Source organism: Crocodylus porosus, unplaced genomic scaffold, assembly GCF_001723895.1.
Source record: "Crocodylus porosus isolate Cpor-Errol unplaced genomic scaffold, CroPor_comp1, whole genome shotgun sequence".
Taxonomy (NCBI): domain Eukaryota; kingdom Metazoa; phylum Chordata; order Crocodylia; family Crocodylidae; genus Crocodylus; species Crocodylus porosus.
In genome coordinates this window covers 108,661,149-108,682,964 of record NW_017728931.1, presented here as the reverse complement: position 1 = coordinate 108,682,964, position 21,816 = coordinate 108,661,149, and the positions used below count along the sequence as shown (strand labels likewise).

At 38.9% G+C, this 21,816-nt stretch overlaps 1 protein-coding gene across 1 annotated transcript in view; it reads right to left on the bottom strand.

The window, feature by feature from the left end:
* Positions 1-340: 340 nt before the first annotated feature.
* MAPK11 (mitogen-activated protein kinase 11) overlaps positions 341-21,816 on the bottom strand; it is a 50,582-nt gene continuing 29,106 nt past the window's right edge. Inside the window, exons 6-12 of the mRNA XM_019543468.1 lie at positions 21,018-21,065; positions 18,695-18,809; positions 18,496-18,567; positions 17,384-17,463; positions 14,283-14,361; positions 12,605-12,778; positions 341-1,953 (exon numbers count right to left, since the gene is read on the bottom strand). Coding sequence (XP_019399013.1) covers positions 1,880-1,953; positions 12,605-12,778; positions 14,283-14,361; positions 17,384-17,463; positions 18,496-18,567; positions 18,695-18,809; positions 21,018-21,065 — 642 coding nt within the window. The 3' untranslated portion in view covers positions 341-1,879. The remainder of the gene's footprint in view (positions 1,954-12,604; positions 12,779-14,282; positions 14,362-17,383; positions 17,464-18,495; positions 18,568-18,694; positions 18,810-21,017; positions 21,066-21,816) is intronic.

Here is a 21,816-nt window from a genome sequence, read left to right as displayed (position 1 = left end):
GGATATGCATTACATCTGTGGCACTAAATATGCTCATAGCACTACAAGAAAGTGAACATACTGAGGTATACAGATGGCAGCTGCCACCTGATTATTAACAGCCCAGGGCAAAGCATCCCCCTATTGCCCCTGGTTCCCCTTCATAGCAACTTTGCAGCTCTCCAGTCAGGAAACTAGAAGGTTTGTATACCCCGAAAGCACTATATTTTTGTAGTACTTCAAAATGTCTTAGTTAAGCTTAGTGCATTTTATTAAGTTATCTAGAAAACAAGTTTTCATAAATGATATTGTCATGTAATAAATACTTATTTACCTTCCTAGAAAAATTACCCCAAAGATATAGTTTTCATAGATTTTTACTTGGATTATATCAATGATAGACGATAGTACATTGTCATGAAGAAAGACTTTGGCTTTTGTTTCTTTAGTAGTCAATTATTTTTTTTTAAATCAACACAGCTAAAATACAGAGAAAATAAATAAATGTGTTAAAACTCATCTGTTCAAATATTAGCTGTGCAATGCAACCTAACAACAAAATATCAAGGCAAAAGGAAGTAATAAATTAATATAAAATGACGTCTCAAAATAAGAGACAGTGAAACAAAACAAAACATATAAAAATGAATAACATCCACTGATACAGTCCATTATGAATTACACAGAAGTAAAAATGACAGAGCTGTTGACCACAAGAAGCTGTATACCAAAGATTGTTAATAATTTTTTTTTATTAGTATCATACTTCCAAATGGGTAAATTAAATTATAATGTTAATTCTTTAAGATATATTAGCATCTGATATATCATACTATTTATTATCTTAAGTTTAAATTGTTCAGCTGTTCAGAGCTCTCAGTACTCTTAGAATATTGTTCAAAGTTGAGATTACAATATTTTGATTTTTACAAATGTCCAAACTAATTTTAAACCTTATTATTGTTTTGTTAATCTCAAATGTTATGTCAGTCTCTCAAGGCTAAGATAAGGAAAAGAAAACAATAAGGGAATACTGAATCCAAAGCTGTGACCTGAATACAGTATCTTTATAGCAGCACGTGTGAGGTGTCTGGAAGACTGCAGGAGTTCCCTGTAGTGTGAATTCTTGTAATTTGCACAAATTTACCAAGACACCTGTGATGGAATGACCTATAGTAGCACCACAAATTAAAAGTCTCACACACTTAGACTAAGCAGATCAAAAGATTATTGGGAAAATAATGAGAACAGATTCTTCAATGGCAACAAAAGACAGATTTATTTGTTGACTTCCAACTGGTGTTAGACCATTCAAGAGACATCCAATATGTTTATAAGACCACCACAGATACGACTACAGTTGCATATTATGTCTATCTCTCTACCATGCCCTCTTTTCATAAAGGCACTAGCTATAAATAAAATGAAGTAAAACAAAATAAACCAGATAAAATAAGGTTAATGCCAGAAAAAAATGGGTTGCTTGTATGGACTTCTACCTTGATGTTTGCATACATTCACGCTTTAACTGTACAATTTCAAATAATAAAAAGTTACCTTCATTTTTGGCATTACAACTGAAAAAGTAAAACATGCAGAAAACACAGTTAAACATAACTCAGTGCATCATTTTATCAGAATGAAGCATTTCTTTATCACCTTTTATGAGGGATTACATTCATAGTACAAGGTAAAAACACAAACCAAACCAAAAAAACAAAACAAAAAACCCCAAGAAACAAAAGACCTCAAAACAGACATCTGGCTTCAGTTTCATTCACCTGCTTTTCCATATCTTCTCCAAAATCTTTGGATAGTAAAATCTACTCTTGTGAACATATGTTAAATTGTAATATGCTTAACAGTCTTCAGAGTGCAGCAAGGCAAAACATAACTGTATTTACTGTTCTATTTCCAGGCTATCCATTTTTAAATCAGGTGGTTTAAAGCTAATCACTTCTTCATATGTAAGCTCTGAAAAATGAAAGAAAAATAGGTGTGAACTATTTGAATGTTAAATACAAACCTTTAAAAAGTGTTTGCCTGTGGAATTTTGACATAGCAGCAGACAAGAATGATACAAAAGATTTCTGAAACAGCTGGTTAGTATGAAATAGTAAATTTAGAAATAAAAGCTAAGTGGGACTTGATCCAAAACCCACTAGATTCAGCGGGACTCTTTCCATGAACTTCAGTGGGCGATGGATTAGACTGTAAGAGTTTACCATTCTGAGGAGCGCCTGTCTAGCAACTGAGTCTAAAACAGTCTAACCCTGAAGTGGACACAGAATACGTCTCAGGCCTGCCAGGCTGACTTAGTGAAGGTAAAATATAACACAGAATGGAACTCTTAGAAGACACTCCTCCCCCCCACTTTTTTTAAAATATACTTTTTCCCGTCACACTTTGAGTTGCAGGGGGTGTTCTTTATTCTGCCTTAATTATATATGAAGCACCTACCTGAGCCTGCCCACTTATACTTAATTCTTTATGGATTTTGCTGTAATTTATTAATCACTAAGGTTTTCGTACAGGATTTCTTTTGCCACTATGTCAGTGTTTCCCAACCAGTGCGCCACGGCACAAAAGTGTGCTGTCACAAATGAACTGGAGTGCTGCAGAATTTCACCATGGCAATAAGCGATGAGTATGAGGATGGGGAATGCCTTAACAGGTGTGCTGCAGAAAAATGTTATTAATGTAAGTGTGCCTTGGTTGGAAAACATTGGGAAACACTGCACTATGCCTTACTTATGTTATGAGTCACCATTTTTACTCCCCATAACATCAATCTCTTTTCACCAAGGAGCAAGTTATGCCTTGACTACATAACAGAGAACCATATCTATGGATTTACACCCCCCCCATGAAAAGCCTATTTTCTCAGAGAACTAAATGGCAGACTTCACATCTATAAAGGATCAGGCCTTTAGTTACTAGCTAGCTAGTATATAAAACAGATCACACCTGCTCATATGTACTGGTTTATTAAAATAATCCATATTCAGAGGCAGTAAATCAATGTCTATGTCTGGCATTTCTTTAGAGAAAGTCTTTAAAGCCTAGCTAAAATCATAGTGGCTTTGTACTGATCTGGTTATGCAAAGTAACTAAATGCCACATTAACTGAGCAGCAGAAGGTTTTGCCAGGTTAAGAAAGAGCTGGGTGGTATTTCTCCACAGAACTCCAGGCACCTGAAGAAGAGGGGATTCGCCGGGATGCATTTATACCACAGTGATTGATCCTTCCCTTCTGCAAGAGTTCCTGTGACCAAGGCAGATGTTCATAGGTAGCATTACAGGTGTTGCTGCACTTTTGAAAGTGCTGCAAAAATGTAGCAGTACCAGGCAGGGACAGACATGCAGAGCCTCCTGGCTGGAGAGTTACAAAGTTGCCTCAAAGGCATTCAGTGATGTGTACTCAGCCAGGAAGCGATAAAGGGTTGCTCTCAGCTTTACCTTTACCTGCACAGCACAGCCCCATCCTCTGCTTTGCTCTGCCCTGGGGACTGGGATAGAAGCAGCAGCAGCTCTTCTCATCACCCTGTGGCAGCGGTCTCCCTGACGCAATGCTGCCCTCCCTGATCAATGCTGCCCGCACTGTGGCAAGAGCAGCTGTCTCTATCACAGTAAGCGGAGCTGCAACCGCCAATCCTGGCTGGACTGTGGTTCTGCTCCTTGGTGGGCTCTCGTTGATCCAGCTATTTTCTCTTCCTCCCTCAAGGAGCAGGGGGCATGAACGGAGCATTGTGAGAAGGAGGGGCAGCAAGAGACCTCCTTGTAGTACTACATATGAATATACAGACATTATGTATAGTTCTGCAGAATATGGCACTACAGAGAAGGTCCTGTTTCAACTAGCACTTGTCCTATTTTTGTAGTGCTACACGTGGGATGCACATCTGTAAACCTTTTTATAGCACTACAAGGACATATATTATCCTACAAATATAACATTCATCCACAGCCTGAAAGCCACTGGCAGCTAGGTGTAAGCTAGAATAGCCTATGAGTCACTGAGTATAGTTCAGAACAGAACAGGGTTAGAACCTTAATTTTCTTCTCAAGTTTGGTTCCTGAAACTGTACTATAAGTGAATATTGTAGGTTGTATATTATAGATTCTCTGCAGTAATGAAGCTCCTTATTCTATTCTTGTTCCCTCTACTCTACTGAGAGCACAGATGCACTGAAATGTAGCTGCAGTAACTAAGGCAAGGTACTGCATAATGCATTCAGCATTCCAGATAACATGCGCTGAACTGCATGTAGTGGTATTTTCTATACAATTAAACTGCCAGCCAGGAAACTCCATGTGAGGGTTGGATTGCAAACCTCAGCAATACGTATTAGAGAATAAGAAAGTTCATCAGTGCACAGCCTGAAAAAAGCCAAGCATCTACTATCCCTGTTAAATTGGGTGCTCAGTCCCTTTCATGATCAAACAGTGATTTTTAAGCTTGAAGAACAGAAAAAAGGGAGAAACATACTATTGATTTCTTCTGAAATTAGCCCAATATTCCATTACCCACTTGGACAAGATTCTTTATATAAATGGGTCTTTCAAGGTCCCCTTATTTCAAGGTGGCACTTAATGTGCCTTAAAAGCCATTATATATAGTGTTAATTGTTGTAATAAAACTGATAGAAACTTCTGCTCCCAAGAAATATGCATGTTCATATTATTCTCAATAAGACCTAATATTTCCTTTGCCATGAAGTGCTGCCACACTGGAGATGTAAATGAGCCTGAAGTCTTTAGGGTGAGAGTCACAAAAGAATAATTGCTAATGCAATTTACATATTTTATTCAATAACTATTACATGCAAAATACATGTTGCTCCCTCCTTCTCAGGAGAGTTCTCTTCGAACTGGACTACAGGATCAAGCTTCTGCTTGTTGGGTGTTCCTCTTACTCCAAGACGCTTACACTCTTGGCTTCCAATGAGCCAGCACCACCAGGAAGGGTTAAGAGTGCTTTCAGCCTAGCTCAGCCCACAGCCAGGTGGTTAGGATACTTTCCAGGAAGGTCAAAGCAGAGGGTCTAGGACCTCTGCTCCTAGAATTTAGAAACTCTGGTTGTGGAGGTTCTAGAAGTCAGGCCTCCCTGCAGTTCTTGAGCAAATGATTTATCCATCAGACTCCTGTGCTAAGATGGGCAACCCTCCCTCCAGGTTTAAAAAGAAAAGAGGGAAACCACTGGTCACCTACATACAATGGAATGTGATTAATGAAAATGACTAAATCTGGGGGGAGTGGCCATTTAAGTTTGTGAAGGTCTAACTATACCACGATATCAGGAAATCTCAGCACAAGCATCGCCTTCCCACCGGGCTTGACAGTATGCTTCAAAACCCAGAAGAATATCAATTAACCTGCTCCTCCCCAGCTGTTAGTCTCTGACATGCTGGAATCTGAGGGTAAAGAGAAGCCTCAAAGGCATGACCTCAAGCATCCTTACCAGCAAACTTCTGGGTTTGGATCATACCTGGGGTACAGATTGGTGGGGTATATTCAGGCCCTTTTGCATCAGGATTCAGTGGCTCCACAGTGCAGCAAAGTCTGAATGATGCAGGACCCCCTTCTCTTTCTTTTTCTTCTTTGGCCACATCAGATCTCTGAAATAATCTGACCTAAAATCCAGATTGGATTTATTCTTCCCCATATGTCTTAACAACTTAGTCCAGCAGTTGGCAACTTTTATAGGCTGCAGGCCAGAATGACCCAGCTCAGGTCAAAGGCAGGTGGTTGGGCAGATGCTATGAGCCAGCTGCTGCACTACTGTGACTGCTTCTGCCTGCAGCAGGATAGGGAAGGGGGAGCTCCTGTGGCTGTCACTTCTCTGGCAGCATGGGGAAAGCAATCACAGCTGACACCCCCTCACCAAATGCCACTGAAGCTGCACAATTGTAGGTCGGTCAAACGGCTCCACAGGCAGGAACTGGTCTGTGGGCTGTGGTTGTCGACCTCTGAATTAATCTGCCTTTATACAGACAATAGAGTTAACACTGGAATTAATGCAATAGATTCCAGCAGGGATGGGTTCAAGCAAGAATGTGGTGCTGTCACCCTTCTTCACTGCCAGTTCACTGCCAAGAGCTGCAGTCTCAGCTGCCAGGTGCAGGTGCAGTGAGCTTACTGCACGTGCACAGACATCTGTTACTGCACCCCCCCGTTCTTGCCATCACGGATCTGCTACTCGATTCTAGCAAACCTAAGTTTACTTGGATCCAAATTGCTTGTTGCAATCTGAGTACTATAAACATGAAAGCTGAGTTCTTAAAGTTAGTCACTAGATCTTTTTTCAGGGACCCAAACAGAATGACACGATTTTCAGGCTTGCTAAACTGACTGGAGTCAATGGAAGCCACTGGTGGTCAACACTCCTGATACTCAGGCCACTTTTATGTCATTGCCTACATGTGGATTTAGTTCAAAACATTCTGCTTGGAAAATTTTGATTGAAATAGTCTTAGAATTGGGGTTATCCTCTTAGGACTCTTTTATTGTTACCTGTTTTAAATATCCTATTCTATTAAATACATGGATATATTAAAACTCTTCTACTGTAAGATGGCTTTCAATGTAAAAAGAAAATGATGTACCTTCCATAAGTTATCTTTAAACTTCCTACTGAGAAGTGACTATTTTGCTTCCTTTTATTCTCTGTACATGGTGGTTTCCTTTCTTCTTTGCTGACTGTATTTTTCCATTGATTTCCCTGACAAATATTCCTCAGACTTTGTTATACTATGTAACAATGGAGCAGAATCATTTTCTTTTCCATCAACTAGATAAGAGACTCTGCAGATCCTGTATGAAGTAGTGAGTTAATAAGAAGGATGCATGTTTTAAGAGTGGAAACTCCTAAAAAAAAAAAGTTATTACAGCCTCCTCATAAAAATTAGAATATTTTTTTCCTTCCAGTTTGACTTGGAAATTTTGGCAAAGCTTTGGCATCTTGGGAAAAAGGAGACTGAATTGGGCTGGAAAGTGGCATTTGGTGAGGGAGCAGTGTTTCAAAGGATCAGAAAGGAGCGTGTGCTCTTTGGGAATCTGACACGTCCCAGAGTATTTTTCTGTATATCCTGTTAAAATTCAGATGCTGAAAATATTGATCAGGAAACCTCAGTACCTTCCACATGTATCTAAAGCAGGTTTGAGATACCCTGTCCCTGCTATAGTCTAGAGGGGAAGTTAAGCATTGTATTACCCAGAAACAAAATATCATACTAGAATAAGCAGTGTTGTTTTGAAAAAGACATACTTCATAGAAAAAATGTTCTCTTAGAAACTGACTTTCTTCTACTAATTTTAACAATACTTCATACGCTTTTGATTCTAAATACGTATATGAAATACAACATATTCAAAATGCAGTAATCTGTTTAGTCTGATGGTGACTCTTCCTTAGCTTTACAGAACAATGTCAAAATGACAAGCCGCTTTTCATATGGTGCAGGTCTCATGCCTCAAATGCCATGATGAATATTTTTTTAAACGGCATGTGTATGGTGATGTTGCTACTGAACCATCATTTAGTCCTTCCTTTAGGAAGTACTAAAGGCAACGTAGCTGTGGCATCACGTTTTTTGCCTGCCAGTGCTATGTCACTGTAGTACATTGCTACGGTGATGTAGTATTTTGTGTAGACGCGCCCACAGAGAAGTGTAAGCGTCAGGCAATGCAAGTTTTACCTTCTAGCATTTTTTCCTTTACCATGTGGGTAGAGATAATATGGTTGCCAACTATGCAAGCAACATCCCACGCTTTTTTGTCAATGTGATACAGAGTTTGTACATACACTTCACCAGTCTGCTGGCAAGTAACTTCTACTTCTTAGCCAAGATTTTACTAATGCTTGGGATTTGGCCCACGCTGACACCCACTCAGAAGTTATTACATTCACAAAATGTCTGTGGACCAAATATTTTTGGTATAAATGCATGGGATATATTCAGTAGCTAAAAAGTTATATTTGAACATCACAATCATCAGCAGAGCAGTCCAAAAAGACTTCATTCTTCTGGTCAGTAAACCAACTTAACTGTTTTAATATTACACATCAAACACTTACGTACATAAGGAAAAGTGTTAAGAAATCAGACTAACTCCTCTTTTAATACAGCAGTAATACTTGTGTGAACGTCCTGAAACTTGAGAAGAAACAGGAAATCTATAGGACATTTATATTTTACCCAGGAAATCCAGTGAACACAGATAAAAAAGCTATGCAAAAGCCTCACAGTAAGCCAGCATCTGGTGACAGACACACTGAGCTGTGAGAAAACCTGAAGACCCGTACGTTTCGTAGTTTGTGAGGGAGTCTCTAGTAAATGTCTATAAGTAATCAGGCAAAAATGGCTCCATTCCTTCTTTTGGGATTCCTTGTTCCATAAATGGAACAGAGGATATTTGTCAGAATTTTTTGTCAGATTTTGACACTCTTCTAGCTAAGCTGGGGACAGAGGGGAGAAGAGTACTTGAAATGAGTCCTTCTCTAGTCATAAAAAGGAAGTAAGGACTTCTCTCGCAAAACAATACCAAAACCTTGATTTTCCCCTTCAAAGATTTCAATTAGGTCCACCTCCATAAAGAAAGCTTTCCCCAGAACTTGTTAAAGAATTGCTACCCATATAAACCTTTAAAAGAAATCTTATATAAGACTGCCTGTGCACTTAATTATTCAGTACATGGAATGGGAACACACGCTTGCCTGAATGCAGCATCTAAAATATTAATTGTGATTTTCCTCTGAGAAACGGTTTGAGCATCAAGAAATTTCTGCTTCTGTTCACACTATTAAAAATCAAATAATTGAAGTCAACAGACCCTACCATCAGACTCAACATTTCTTCTATTTTCAGAGAATGAGATATTTCTTGAAGGGCAGAGAAAAGAATGAGGAAGCTTTGTGCTTATACAGACAAAAATTATTCCAGTGCAGAGGGCTGGCAGTGAGACATACATACTATATACATCCTGTTCAAGTCTTATTTTGAAGATGTTAAATGGTCCACAGGCCTTGTACTGGGCCTTTGCACACAGGGGAGCCTCCTAAGAAATATTCTGATGTACCGGAATCTGAAGCTTCTGCAATAAATGTTCTTGGGGCTTTTTTTAAAGAGAAGTCATTCCACTTCCCAGTTTTAGTTCAGAAAGAGTTAAACCAAGACTGTCTCTATAATAATCCAAAACAGTCTTGCATCATAAAGAGAAATTAACTTTCCGAAAGGGAAATTGTTTAATCTTCCTGTCAAAGGCTCAGCCAACTGAAGAAGCAGCAAGTAGACAACTTATATTCTTGTAGGTACAATGCCAAATGCAGCACAGACTCACTGCATGCAAGATACATACATGGTAGCCAGGGCTGGATTAACCCTTTAGTGAGCCGTAGGCAAACACACTTGTGGGCCCCTACTTAATACTACATACTTATATTACTTTTTTTCACTCAATAATTATAATATCTAAAATGAGCACAACTGGGCCCCTTCTTCACTTAGGGCCTTAGGCACGTGCCTAGTTTGCCTATGCCTTAATCTAGCCCTGAAGGTAGCATGTGCTGCCAGATTCAGCTGCAGAGAAATGTTATGGATGTAGCTGTCTACAGTCAGTTCTCCTCATCTGTCCAAAGACAGATTGTGGAAGACCCTTCCCAGGTCACATCACTTGGGCTGCTTCTCTTCAACTAGACACTTTGGCCCACTTCCTGCACTGCTTTCAGATTAATTTGCACTACTGCACTGGATTTACTCAGTTTAGAGGGATCCTTGCATGCCAGGGGTATAGTGGGTAGGATGGGGAAGGAAAAAAAAAAGGCATGTAAGGGGCTCACTTACATTCTAGTGATCTCCAGGGGTTAGAACAAGCTGTGGCAATGAGGAGTATCAGCATAATTTGGAATAGCTCCACCCTATTCTTCTGTAGCCCAGGAACCAATTCAGCCTCAGAACTCAGTGGTGAAGGGCAAACAGTCTACTCGTGTATTCACACCAACTCCTGCCTGAAACACACTGAGCACTCCCCAGCTGCTACTCAGGGTCAGGCCTGATATATTCCTCCCAATGAGCAGTTCCCTCATTGTCAGATACAAAGGCCCCTTTTCAGAAGAGCTTTCATTACATAGAAGAGTAAGCAAGAATTTAGGAACCCATGCTGGAAGTATATAGATTAGCTGCAGGCAAAAATATATTGTCAGCTAGTTTTGCTGTATTCAGACTATATGTCATGTGGGAACTCTCATCTCGTTAGAGATGGAGCCTCTGCTCTTTTAAGAGCATTTTGACCATGGAAACAGTACAAAAGGCTATAAATTAACTGGAGCTGGACAAATAATTCTCCCTGCACAAAAGACCTATTCACTGGTTGCAATTTGGCAGAAGTATCTCTCGTACTAGCCTCTCTGACTCCTCAACAAAGAGAAAAAGGTTGGAGGTGTGTCAGGGAAAGAGCAGGGACAGAATAGCATGCTGGAATGGGACTTGATTACAGAGATTCTCCCATTGATGTAAGGTTCTTTATCCTAGTGGTGGAGGTTAGTACTGTCCCTTTTGCTCCCGGGCTGGTAAGCACTGAATCAAAGAGCTTCCTTCCACTTCCCAGAACTCCTCATTTAGCATGGAGTGGGGAATAGAGTCCTCAGAGCCTGAATACCCATAAAAAACCCCAAAACCTGTGTCCACAGACTTTCCCTGTCTCTCCCAATCCTCCCCAAATATCACACAACCTTTTTAAAAGCATTGAAGTTTTTACTTTTTTCCAAGTCATGCAGATCTACAGCTGAGCTTATGAACCACATAGCAGAATCTGTCTAAGTATTTTGCAAGCCTTTGATTATTCCTGAATTCTCCCATATGTATGGGCACACATAAGGAAAGTTTATGAAGAAATCAAGGATTTTCTTGTGCACTGCTCTGTCTCCCCTTCCCCACATGTGTGCATTTGGCAAATGGGAACCACCACAGGCCTTTTAGTAGTCATAGTAGTCAGCCACGGACAATTTGGGTCAGATATCTATAAGCTATCTAACTGTGACACACAATTTGGAAAAGCACTGGGCTTGAGAGAGACACTAACTCACAATATGTAATGCCTTTAAGTAATGCCTAAACCACAAGTTGGTTCCCTTTACAGAGGTGTCAATTTTATCCTAGGTGCACATTTTATAGGCATAATTGATTTTTATTATTTACTTTATAGGTATGATTTATTGTGAATGTTCATACAGGAGACAGCTAACAGTCACACGGGGACACATTTGCTGTTACTGCAGAAGAGAGACTGACGTCATAACTTCAGTTGGTGTAAAGTGGCATAGATCCATTACTCCAGCAGAGGATCTGCCCCACTGAGGTTGAAAATGTGAGAGTCTACCTGACCTTTATGGAATTACTTGCCCCCCGCCCTTCAGCTGGAGCTGTTTGTGTGCACGTTGTGAAAAATCCACTGATATGATGATAGAGGGGCTAGAACCACAGGGAAAAAAAATCCACAAAACACACACACAGATTTGGCTTATTATGGCACTCTGTGGCTAGTGGCATCCCCCAAGGCTCTGTTCTTGGACCTGTACTCTTTAATGTCTTCATAAGCGATCTGGACACTGGTGTCAGAAGTGGACTGGCTAAGTTTGCTGATGACACCAAACTTTGGGGAAGTGTCTACACCTCAGGATAGGCTGCTGATCCAGGCCAACCTTGACAGGCTAGCAAGGTGGGTGGATGAAAACACAATGGCATTCAATACAGAGAAATGCAAGGTGCTCCACCTCGGGGAAGAAAAACCCGCATCACACTTCCAGGCTCAACAATTTTACACTCGCTAGCACCATGACTGAAAGAGACTTGGGGGTCATGATTGACCTGCAGGATGAATGTGAGCCACCAATGTGATACCACAGCTGGCAAAGAGACCAAAACTCTGACTTGTATCTACTGATGCATCTCGAGCAAGACCCAGGATGTCATCTTCTTGGTGTATTTGGCCTTGGTTAGGCTGCAGCTGGAGTATGGCATCCAATTCTGGGCTCCACTATTTAGGAAGGACACGGAGAAGCTTCAAAGGGTCCAGGGGAGAGCCACATGCATGATCAGAGGGCAAGAAAGCAGGCGTGATGAAGAGAGGCTGCGAGCTATGGGACTCTTCAGCCTGGAGAAGCATAGGCTCAGGGGTGACTTGGTGGCAGTCTATTATTCACCCCTGTCAACGGGGGAACACCTGTTCACCACAGCACCCCAAGGGATGACAAGGTCCAATGGTCACAAACTCCTGCAAGACCATTTTAGCCTGGACATGAGGAAAAACTTATTTACTGTCTGAGCCCCCAAAGCCTAAAACAGACTCCCCCCAGAGGTGGTGCAAGCACCTACTTTGGACACTTTTAAGAAACATTTTGATGCTTATCTTGCTTGGTGCCTTTGATCCTACCTGACTTCCTGCCCCTTGGGCAGGGGCTGGACCTTATGATCTTACGAGGTCCCTTCCAGCCCTAATGTCTATGAAATTATCCTGAAGTTTCAGCCTGGGTTGACATTCTTTCAGTGAGAACATGCAAAAAACGTTCTCTTTAAGCAAAGCCATTTTTTTCCATACACAAGAACTGCCATGCACAATTCCACCTTACCTTTCCACTCTTCTATGGTTCGTTCTTTATTCTCTATTGACTCGTCATATAGCTCAGCCTCAGGCTCATCATCAGGATCATGATACTGTACAAAGTAGGCATGTGCAAGAGCTTCTGAGGCAGTTATCCTTTTATCACTGTCTAATATAAGCATCTTCTCAAGAAGATCTACAGCTAGGGCAAAACAGAAACTCAAGTTAAATTTAGAACCCTTTAACTAGCAGAAGAAAATGTTGAGCAGTAAGGGATCTGGCAGAGTGATAGATACATATGGCTCCTGAGAATCATCTTTTACATTGTTATCAATAATTAATACAAGATATAGGAAAATCATTTTAGAGAAAAGAAGATTAAGATATCCCACACATACTGTGTCATTTCATACATGCAGTATCATTCCTCATTATTCCTTCCAAGATCATTCAACTTTACTGGCAGAACCCCAGAACATTGCAAAGCCGTGTGACAGCACACGGCCTGTGAAGATGCACGTTCTAAATAGAGTTCTGAGTCCTCTTTTAGTGCAAGATACAAATTATAATGGGTCTTTTAAGGTTATACACCCAACTGATTTAGACATATCTAGTCACTGATCTGGGCTTCAAAAGGTCTTATCCTATGAATACGTATGCACGTGCTTAGAATTAAAGTATATGAGCAGTTCTATGCTTTATGTAAAGCGTGTTCATGAATATGTTCACTTTAAATTTATACTAAACTGTACAATATTATATATGAGGGAGATATGGAGGAATGCAAGTAGTATAATACTTATTACAGTATATAAAGCTTTATCACTGTTCATTTGTTAGATTATTCCTCTTTCATGTATTGATTAGAATTCTTGCAAGCATCTCTCTCAAATCACACTATCGGTTGCTTAAATGTACTTCTTGGCCCCCAAGTAGTACAATATTGATTCAGATGCTACAAATTAATTAGAAGATAAATTAAAACAGAGAACGGCAATTAATTTTTAAATACAAAATTATGAGATCTCAATAGACATCACACGAATAATAATCTACTGGACTGTAGTGTATTTTCACATTTAGATGAAAATACTAATGCTCAAAAGCTTTTCTATATAGGAATGAACAAACTGCCACTTTGGATTTTATTCCTTCTGAGAGTCAACCCATTGTAAAAATAAATAAATAAAATAAAATAAGATTTTTAAAAATAATTCTGTTACTCTCAATAGTTGTACAAAAGGGAGCCTCGCTTAAATAAGGTGATGGGTGTTGTCCACAGGATTGATTTTAAACTAATATTTTTAGTATGAATCACATTGACCTAAAATAGTGTGACACTTTAAATAAATGAAATATGATTTCCATAATACTTCTGTTAGGTTGATCTACTTTTTTTTCTGCACTAAAATCAGTTTAATTTCTATCTATGTATTCATGAAACATTTAACTGGCCTTTAGTTTCTGAAAACATCCATTTGCCCTCTCAGGACAGACTGCAATCCACTTGGCACTATCTTCCTGCTGGAAAAAAAGCTTGGAATAAGCTTCATGAAGGGAAGTTAGTGGTCTGATATTGAAAAGGGTCAGGAATGGTTAGGCCAGCATTCCTCGTTATTTTTCAACAGGGCCTAGTATATAGAAAAGTAAAACCTGAACTGAAATGCTAGTGAAGGAACTAAAATGGATCAGTCTGAGATTCTTACCTAATGGGTTGGCACCACGAAATACTGCTTTCAAATCCTGCTGAGGCATATATGGTAGAGATTCAATGTACTTTCTAGCCTGGGAACAAATTAAAGTATATAAACATATTATGTTTTTGCCCAATAGAAAGTAGGGCAACTCTGGAAAATAAATGTCTATCTGTTAAATTTCTCTCTCATGGAAGCCACCGTACATACAAACTCATTCTGTGCATGGGTCTAGATGCAGCCAATCATCTTTAAAAGTTTAGTAGGTTCTTATAAATCCAGGCCTATAAACAAGAGGGGTTAAAGTGATTTTCTAAAATGAGAGCTGTTGCACTTACCTGTGTCAAATAGTAGACATACCAGGATAAAATCCTGAAACAATCTCAAGGAGGCAGAGCCTCAATCCTGTATAGTCTCCATGGGCTCCATTCCATGGGCCCGCATTCTTAGGCAGGTAAACAGCATCTGGCCAACTCACGGCAATCAAGGTGCTGGGACCTGCAATCCTTCTACTAATGAAAATAGCTTTTTTAAAGGATTAGGGTTTGCTCAAAGGGCCACTCTTTTTTTTGCACACAAGGCATCTACAGGAGACAGGCATTTGTCCCTTCTTATTTGGTAATTCCATTTATAGAGCTGCTCTGGGAGTACTTTCTGTAGTCGTCAGGATCATCATTCAAACTCCTCAGCTGTTCCATAACCAACAGGTCCCTACTGTATCAGTACCTACTCTCAGCCCTTAGAGACGCCTACTGCTGTTTCTTTGGCCAAGCTGCTGTAGTTCACTTGCAGCCTCTGGCTGCCTACTCCCCTGTGGCTAGTCCAGATCAGCTGTCTTCCCCTGCCTGGGGACATACTTGCTGTGGTTTCTCCCTTAAAGTAACAGAAGCCCTTGGCTCCCTGTTATAGTCTGCTCTTAGCTTTAATCCCTCTTGACTACAGAAAAATAAAAGAGCAATTCTCCTGCTGCAGAAAACTCAGAAAGACCACAACAAGACAGAAATGTTTATGATACCACAGGTTCTTATTTGAAATCTGTAGGCTTATCTTGTGAATCATGTGTATGAGTTTTCACACCTAAGAGTGCTAATATTATGCGGCACCTTAATAGGATCTAAGGTTACCCCAGGATGCTGAGCATCATTGCTTTACATTATCAGACTTTGTGGGCTTACAAACCGTATAGTGAGACATGTGTCACACATTCCTGCATGCAAACTATGGGCAAATACTTTTTCTTAGGACAAATAGACTAGCATATATTTGGTAATCCAGGTCTTTGCTGACTTATTCACATTTTGATTCTGCACTTGAAGAGTCTATCTACAATTGGGCATCAACTCTGCTTTATTTTCAGGAGACCTCTAGAGAACATTCGATACCATGTTGACTAAATCTTGTTTACTCACCAACCTTTTTTCTCTGCCCTTGTAATCTCCACAGAGAATTTATAAAAGTCTGCATCTGGAAATGCTCAAAGTGAAATCATGCCTATATTGAGACATCATATCTGCAAACTAATTCAGAAATCTGTTCAGAAACATCTGACTTATATAAAAGGTCCTCTGAATTTCCTGTTCTTTAATGCACTGCTTATTAATGAAAGTAAGGTTGGATTCTCCATTAAAGCTTTGACCATGCCTTGAAAAGAGTGTAGCAGGGAATGCAAAATTATTCTTCTTCAAGACAAGGATACAAGTAACATTTAGAACAAGCAGAAGTTACAAGGCAGAAGGGAACAGAATGTGGGCAGAAAATGGGTATTTCCAAGGGGGAGATAAGTGATATCTTCTACTTTCAATGAGGGTACATAGTCACTCATCAACTTTTACAGTATAACTGCTGCTTCTAGATGGAATTACAGATTTTAGAAAGACAGTTTATTGGATAAGAAACATCTGTTTTAATAGGTTGCCCCAGTCATTCAACTTACACATAAATTATATTACACAATTATTTCTTTAGTCATGTGCTTAAGGTTAAACTAGATTTCACTAAAGTATTTAGCAAAAGGTAAGTAGGTATGACCCTCAAAACTGAGATCCAGATGGTGAACTCCAGTGAAGAACATGGTGGTTCTGGGATTCAGTATTTTCTTTAGATTTCTCACAAATATTTATAATGCAAAATGTAACAAAAACCATTCCGGCTGCTTGCAGATATTAAAACAAAACTGCCACTTTAAGCTCAGTGCACTCCTGCACCAAGCCCAGTGCATGCCTGGAAAAGGCAGTGTATTAGTTGGACCTGGCTTGCTCAACGTCAATATAAATCAGATGCTTTAGTGGGGATTTTTGGTGCTTTATCTAATAGCTGATTAAATCAAAAAGCCTCGCTGAAGCTCCCAATTTGTACAGATGCTATGGAGCCAGGTAGAAACAACATGCAGCTTCTTCTAGTAAAGTGCTTTTTTTTTTTAAATATCTGCAAGCAGCCTCTAATGATAACATAATTTTCTTGGCCAAACATTAACTTTAAAGCACAGCAGAAAAATCAAGGATTACCAGAACTGGGTGCAAAACTTTGAGTTACATTCTTACATATTCAGTTTCCAAATCCCAAAGTGAAAAATTAAAATCAAAATTTTCAAAAATGACTAAATGAATGAGAGGCTTAGTTTAATTGGAAATTGAAGATTCTTAAATCTTGCAGGCAATTTTAAAGATTTCACTCTATTGTACTTGCTAAATGCTGCTACTACAGCACAACCAGCCAAGACTTCAAAGAGACAGCATAATGCTCACTATGGCTAGGGACGATAATTACACATAATCCAGTATAAGAGATCAGAAATTGGTTCAAATCTGTAACACAACAGAAGTTCAGTGCACATGAACCACTTTTAGAATGGCTGAAACTGGTTTAAGATAAACCAGACACACGGCTGCATTTCTGGAATCGAAAGTGAATGTCTTCACTTGCTTACCAGTTCAATGTATGCAGTTTAGACTAACCTGTGAAGATTAAATCAATTCAGTCTCAGGCTTTTTGACTGTTTGTACTTAGCCTATCAATTCAGAAAAATCAGTGGAATAATACCAATGTCCTACTCCACCAGTTACTACTGACAAGTAAATTATTAAATCAGTTTATATATGCAACTGTCAACTTACATGTTCTGATGATATTTTCTTGAGAAGTTCAGAACTGGGTGTGCCCACAACTTCCATTATTCTCTTCAGTTGATCAATATCTATATGTGTTCAAGAAAACTCCCCGAAAGATAATAAAAGCAAGCATTAACCAAATCTTTAGTGTGTAAATAAACCATAAAGTCCTATGCAGGTGGTCTAAAATGAGCACTATAGCTCCAATGCAATCAGTAGAGCTGAATAAATAAATAAAAAATTAAAAAATAATACACAAACTAATCAACTAATCTGAAACAAGAAATGTGAAGGAACTTGAGGGTTGCCATGATGTACTTTGTAACAATAGAGCCTACATGGTTTAAAATCTGTTGCAAGGTCAAAGGCAAGATATGATCTGTTACATGCCAGCTGTCTTAGTTGTTTTTTCTGATATGCCATGTCCTTATTGCACCTGGCAATGTCAACTTCAGCAGCAGTGTTGGTCAACGTGAAATACAACAAAATAAGATGTATACTATGCTCCTGTTTTTCGTATAAAGAGGTTTTCTGATCTCATGCAGTAATTATTTCCTCATCTTTCATTCTCTTGTGTCTCCATTTTTACTTCCTTTGCATTTCCTATTATTATTCTATTTTACTCAGCAACTGTCTTTTTTGCATTCCAGTCACTCAAAGAAACAGGCTTGAGTAGAGCCCATCAATACTACAGCATGGACTATAATAGTCTCACTACTTTCTGTTGTATGCAGAAAATGTACAAAAGCCACCAGTTTCACAACAGTAAATGATATACATACTAATTTAATTTAAATAAATACACATTGTTTTTGAGAAGCTGCACTAATGGAAGAAATCAGATTTTTTTTTTTACCTGGGTTAAATACCAGACAGAGAAAAAAGATTGCATATAGCTTGTTGAGATCTAGGAAAAGCTGTTTCCCTTCTTTTTCTTTTGATGGTTCTTATGTTTAGGTATCATCTGCAGTAAACTTAATAATTAGAAAAACATTGTTTGCTGTATTGGAAGTTTGCTACCTGGTCAATGTTGCTATAATAACATTTCTGTAATAAGAAAAAGAAAAAGAACTGAGTGCATTCGCATTTCATGTAATTGGATTTTATATTAAGGATACAGTCATTTCCTGGGAAAAGGGCTTTTCCTTTCAATAGCTCTGCCATGATGCATCCAACTGACCAAATATCAACTGTCAAAAATAAGGAGAACAATTTGCATGATAAACAACATCCAGATTGTCAAAGACAGTAGTTGCTTTTCCCTTTCTAAATATATCTGTAGGTCAAAACAAACCGCAAAATCTACTTTTACTTTACCTGTTTGATTATAGTGCATCCAGTTTAACATAATTTCTGGAGCTCTGTACCATCGTGTTGCTACATATCCAGTCATTTCATCATCAGTTTGTCGGGCTAAACCAAAGTCTAAAATCTACAGAATAAACACATAATTACTCATTAATTTTAATATTGTAGCTGGTTTGTGACATTTTTTATTTCTGGCAGACTTATACAGAGCCCATTAATATCAGTGGAACTCAGTCCAAGAATCAAGGTGTGTCTGTGATTGAGGAACTACAGTATCTTCTACCAACTCTGATTGTTGTCTGTACTTCCGTTTCCTTCAAATATTAGAGAACAATAATCTAACTACTATTAGACCTAAAAAAGTCTGCTGTGTGTGGTATAGTTTCTATATTCCATCATTTACTACCCTGATGCTACTAAGAAGCACATATATACTGCATAACAAGAAAGCTTAAATTACTGGCTCACAAGATGCCATCTGCTTTTCAGTACAACTTCCCCCAGTGAAATGAAAAGAGGAGTTGTTTTAAATTACATCACACATTTGCTGGTTGGCAAAATATTTCCCAGTGAAAGTCCTTTGTTTTGGTAGTTTTATGTCTGATAAAAAACAATTGCAGGGGTTTTTTTTAAATACATTTCTTAGCCTTCTAATATTTATTTCTCTATTTGGATCAATCAGCAGCTTAAAATACATAAAAGCCATTTCTGCAAAACTGTACCATTCTAGTGGAAATACTATCCAGTGCCAAAAGTGTCTTTGGTACCCAGCATCTCTTCATGAAAGATGGAAACTAAGAGTCAGTCAAGCCCCTCTTAGCATGGGAATTCAATCCTGCTTTTATTGAGTTGATGGCAAGTCTTCTCTGTACCAATGGGAGCATGAAGAATTCCTGGGATATTCCTTCAAAATCCCTAATTATAACCCAGTTTGAATGTTATGTTAGGTCTTAACATTTTAACAGATTTTTTTACACAATTAATAATTACTAAATGTTAATATTTATATCTATTCTTTCAATGTAACCTTTTTATATTTGTTCTAGATAGGCAGATAATAAAAATACAGCATTTGAAGCAAAGATCATCAGATTAAGAGCTTGGAATTTCAATACGAGTACAAGAAAAGGTATTATAGCAGGTTGCATTTTCCTTTTTAAGTGAACACTTTCTTCTCAGTTATGTAGTATACATTTTATTTTCCCTGTTTTGTCCCCATCTAATTTTTAGTTTTTCCCTGAAGAACGACCTCAATCTGCTTGTCAAAACATTTTGACACCTAATAAAAAAATGGAGCATAATACCCTAATGTAAGATGGCAGGGAGGATATACACTCCAGAAAATAAGATTTAGAATCTTCATTAACACCATATAGTATGAAAGCATATACTATACTTTTAAAAAATAAATGACCAAGACAAGCTGTCCCATAATTCCTCCAAAACGAGTGTTAAAATCTAGGCATGAAAATGTAAATAGGCGGATTATGAAATTTAGTTTAGCATCCACAGGAACTAGCTGTAGGTCTTCAGCTTATGTTAGAATTGGCCCTGAAGGTTAACTGCACAGTACTGATAATTCAATTTTGCCATGTATTATGATTTTATTGCTAGTCTCATGATACTTGATATTTTTCTTAAGTCCCCACAGTGGTGGAATAAAGTGATTACATTATAATCTTATTGTCAATTAAAAATAACATGTTCTGTCCCTCATGATTATGGAAAACAACTTAAAAATGCCAAGCCAAGCAAATACTCAGAAACCAGAAGGCAAATGGACCTGCTCAGAATTTATTTAAAAAAAAAACCTCATGTTTTTTGAACATCTTGGGCAGGCATCCAGATTATCAAAACAGTCTTTTATACATTAGTTCAGTTTAATCGTTATGAAACAATTGTTAAAATCTAATGTCCTGTAGATGTACAGAAGCTGCCATATATGCTGGTCTGATGCTTCATTTAGGCATCCTGAGCTAGATCCTGGAGCCTTGGCACCACCCCTTGGCACCACCCCTTCCAAAGGTTGACATTTGGAAGCATCTATCAGTTAGACTATTAATCTAAATGCCTTCTATGGCCTGCTTTTAAGTGTTAGCATGATTTATACAGAGTAAGCATTTTGCAGACCTTCTATAAATGAAATGGTAATTTATAACATTGGTGAAGTAACAGTATTAATGTGATTTATTTTTTTCTATGCCAGCAGAGCAACAGTAATAAGTAGATTAAATAATGTGAGAGTAAGAATGGTGACTAATGCCTCCTCAGAGAAGTGCTAGCTTCAGGGTTATTACAAGAATCTTAATCTTCATAATAGCATGAATCCTACCCTTAATTCACAGTCTTCATTTACAGCTAGGTTACTGGGTTTCAAGTCCTACATCAGAACAAACACAGAGATAGGTCAGGCACACTTCATAAAGTTAAAACAGAATTGTAACAAGGTTGCCACAGCAACTCTGATACTGAAAAGTGCATGCTGCAATGTTTTGCAGTACCATATTTATTTGATTCCAAGACAAGGCTTTTGCCCATTCAACATGGGGAGAACAAAGCCTCATATTAGAATAGAGTATCAAATAAAAATGCAGTACTTGCCATAAAGACATGGCAGGAATCCGCTCAGCAAGGCACAGAGCAGTGAAGGACCCAGCACAGAGTGGCATGGGACTTGGTGCAGAGGCATGGGGTGGTGTGGGACCCAATGTGGAGGCATGGGACCCAATGCAGAAGCACACGGTGGCATTGATCCAATGCTGGAGCACGTGGTGGTGCAAACCGGACACAGAGGCATGGGGCTATACAGACGTAGTAGGGAGGCATGGGGGCAAGTGACTAGGGCACAGGCCCTGGGCAGGGGTGGGGGTCAAGTGGTTAGGGGATAGGTGGGGGGGCAGTCACCAGGGGTGAACAAAGGACCAGAATCAGGCTGCCCATCTGTCGCCGCTCTTTTCTACTTATGCCACTGATTTCCCTGCTGTTTCAGTGGGAAGGGAGACATTTAAGACATCCCTCCAATAATTAAATTCCATACATGGAAAATTATAACCAATTTATAATTTTCCATGTATAGAATTTAATTTGAGGTGGAGGGGGTGGGATCTTAAATTTGAAGTCATGTTGGATTC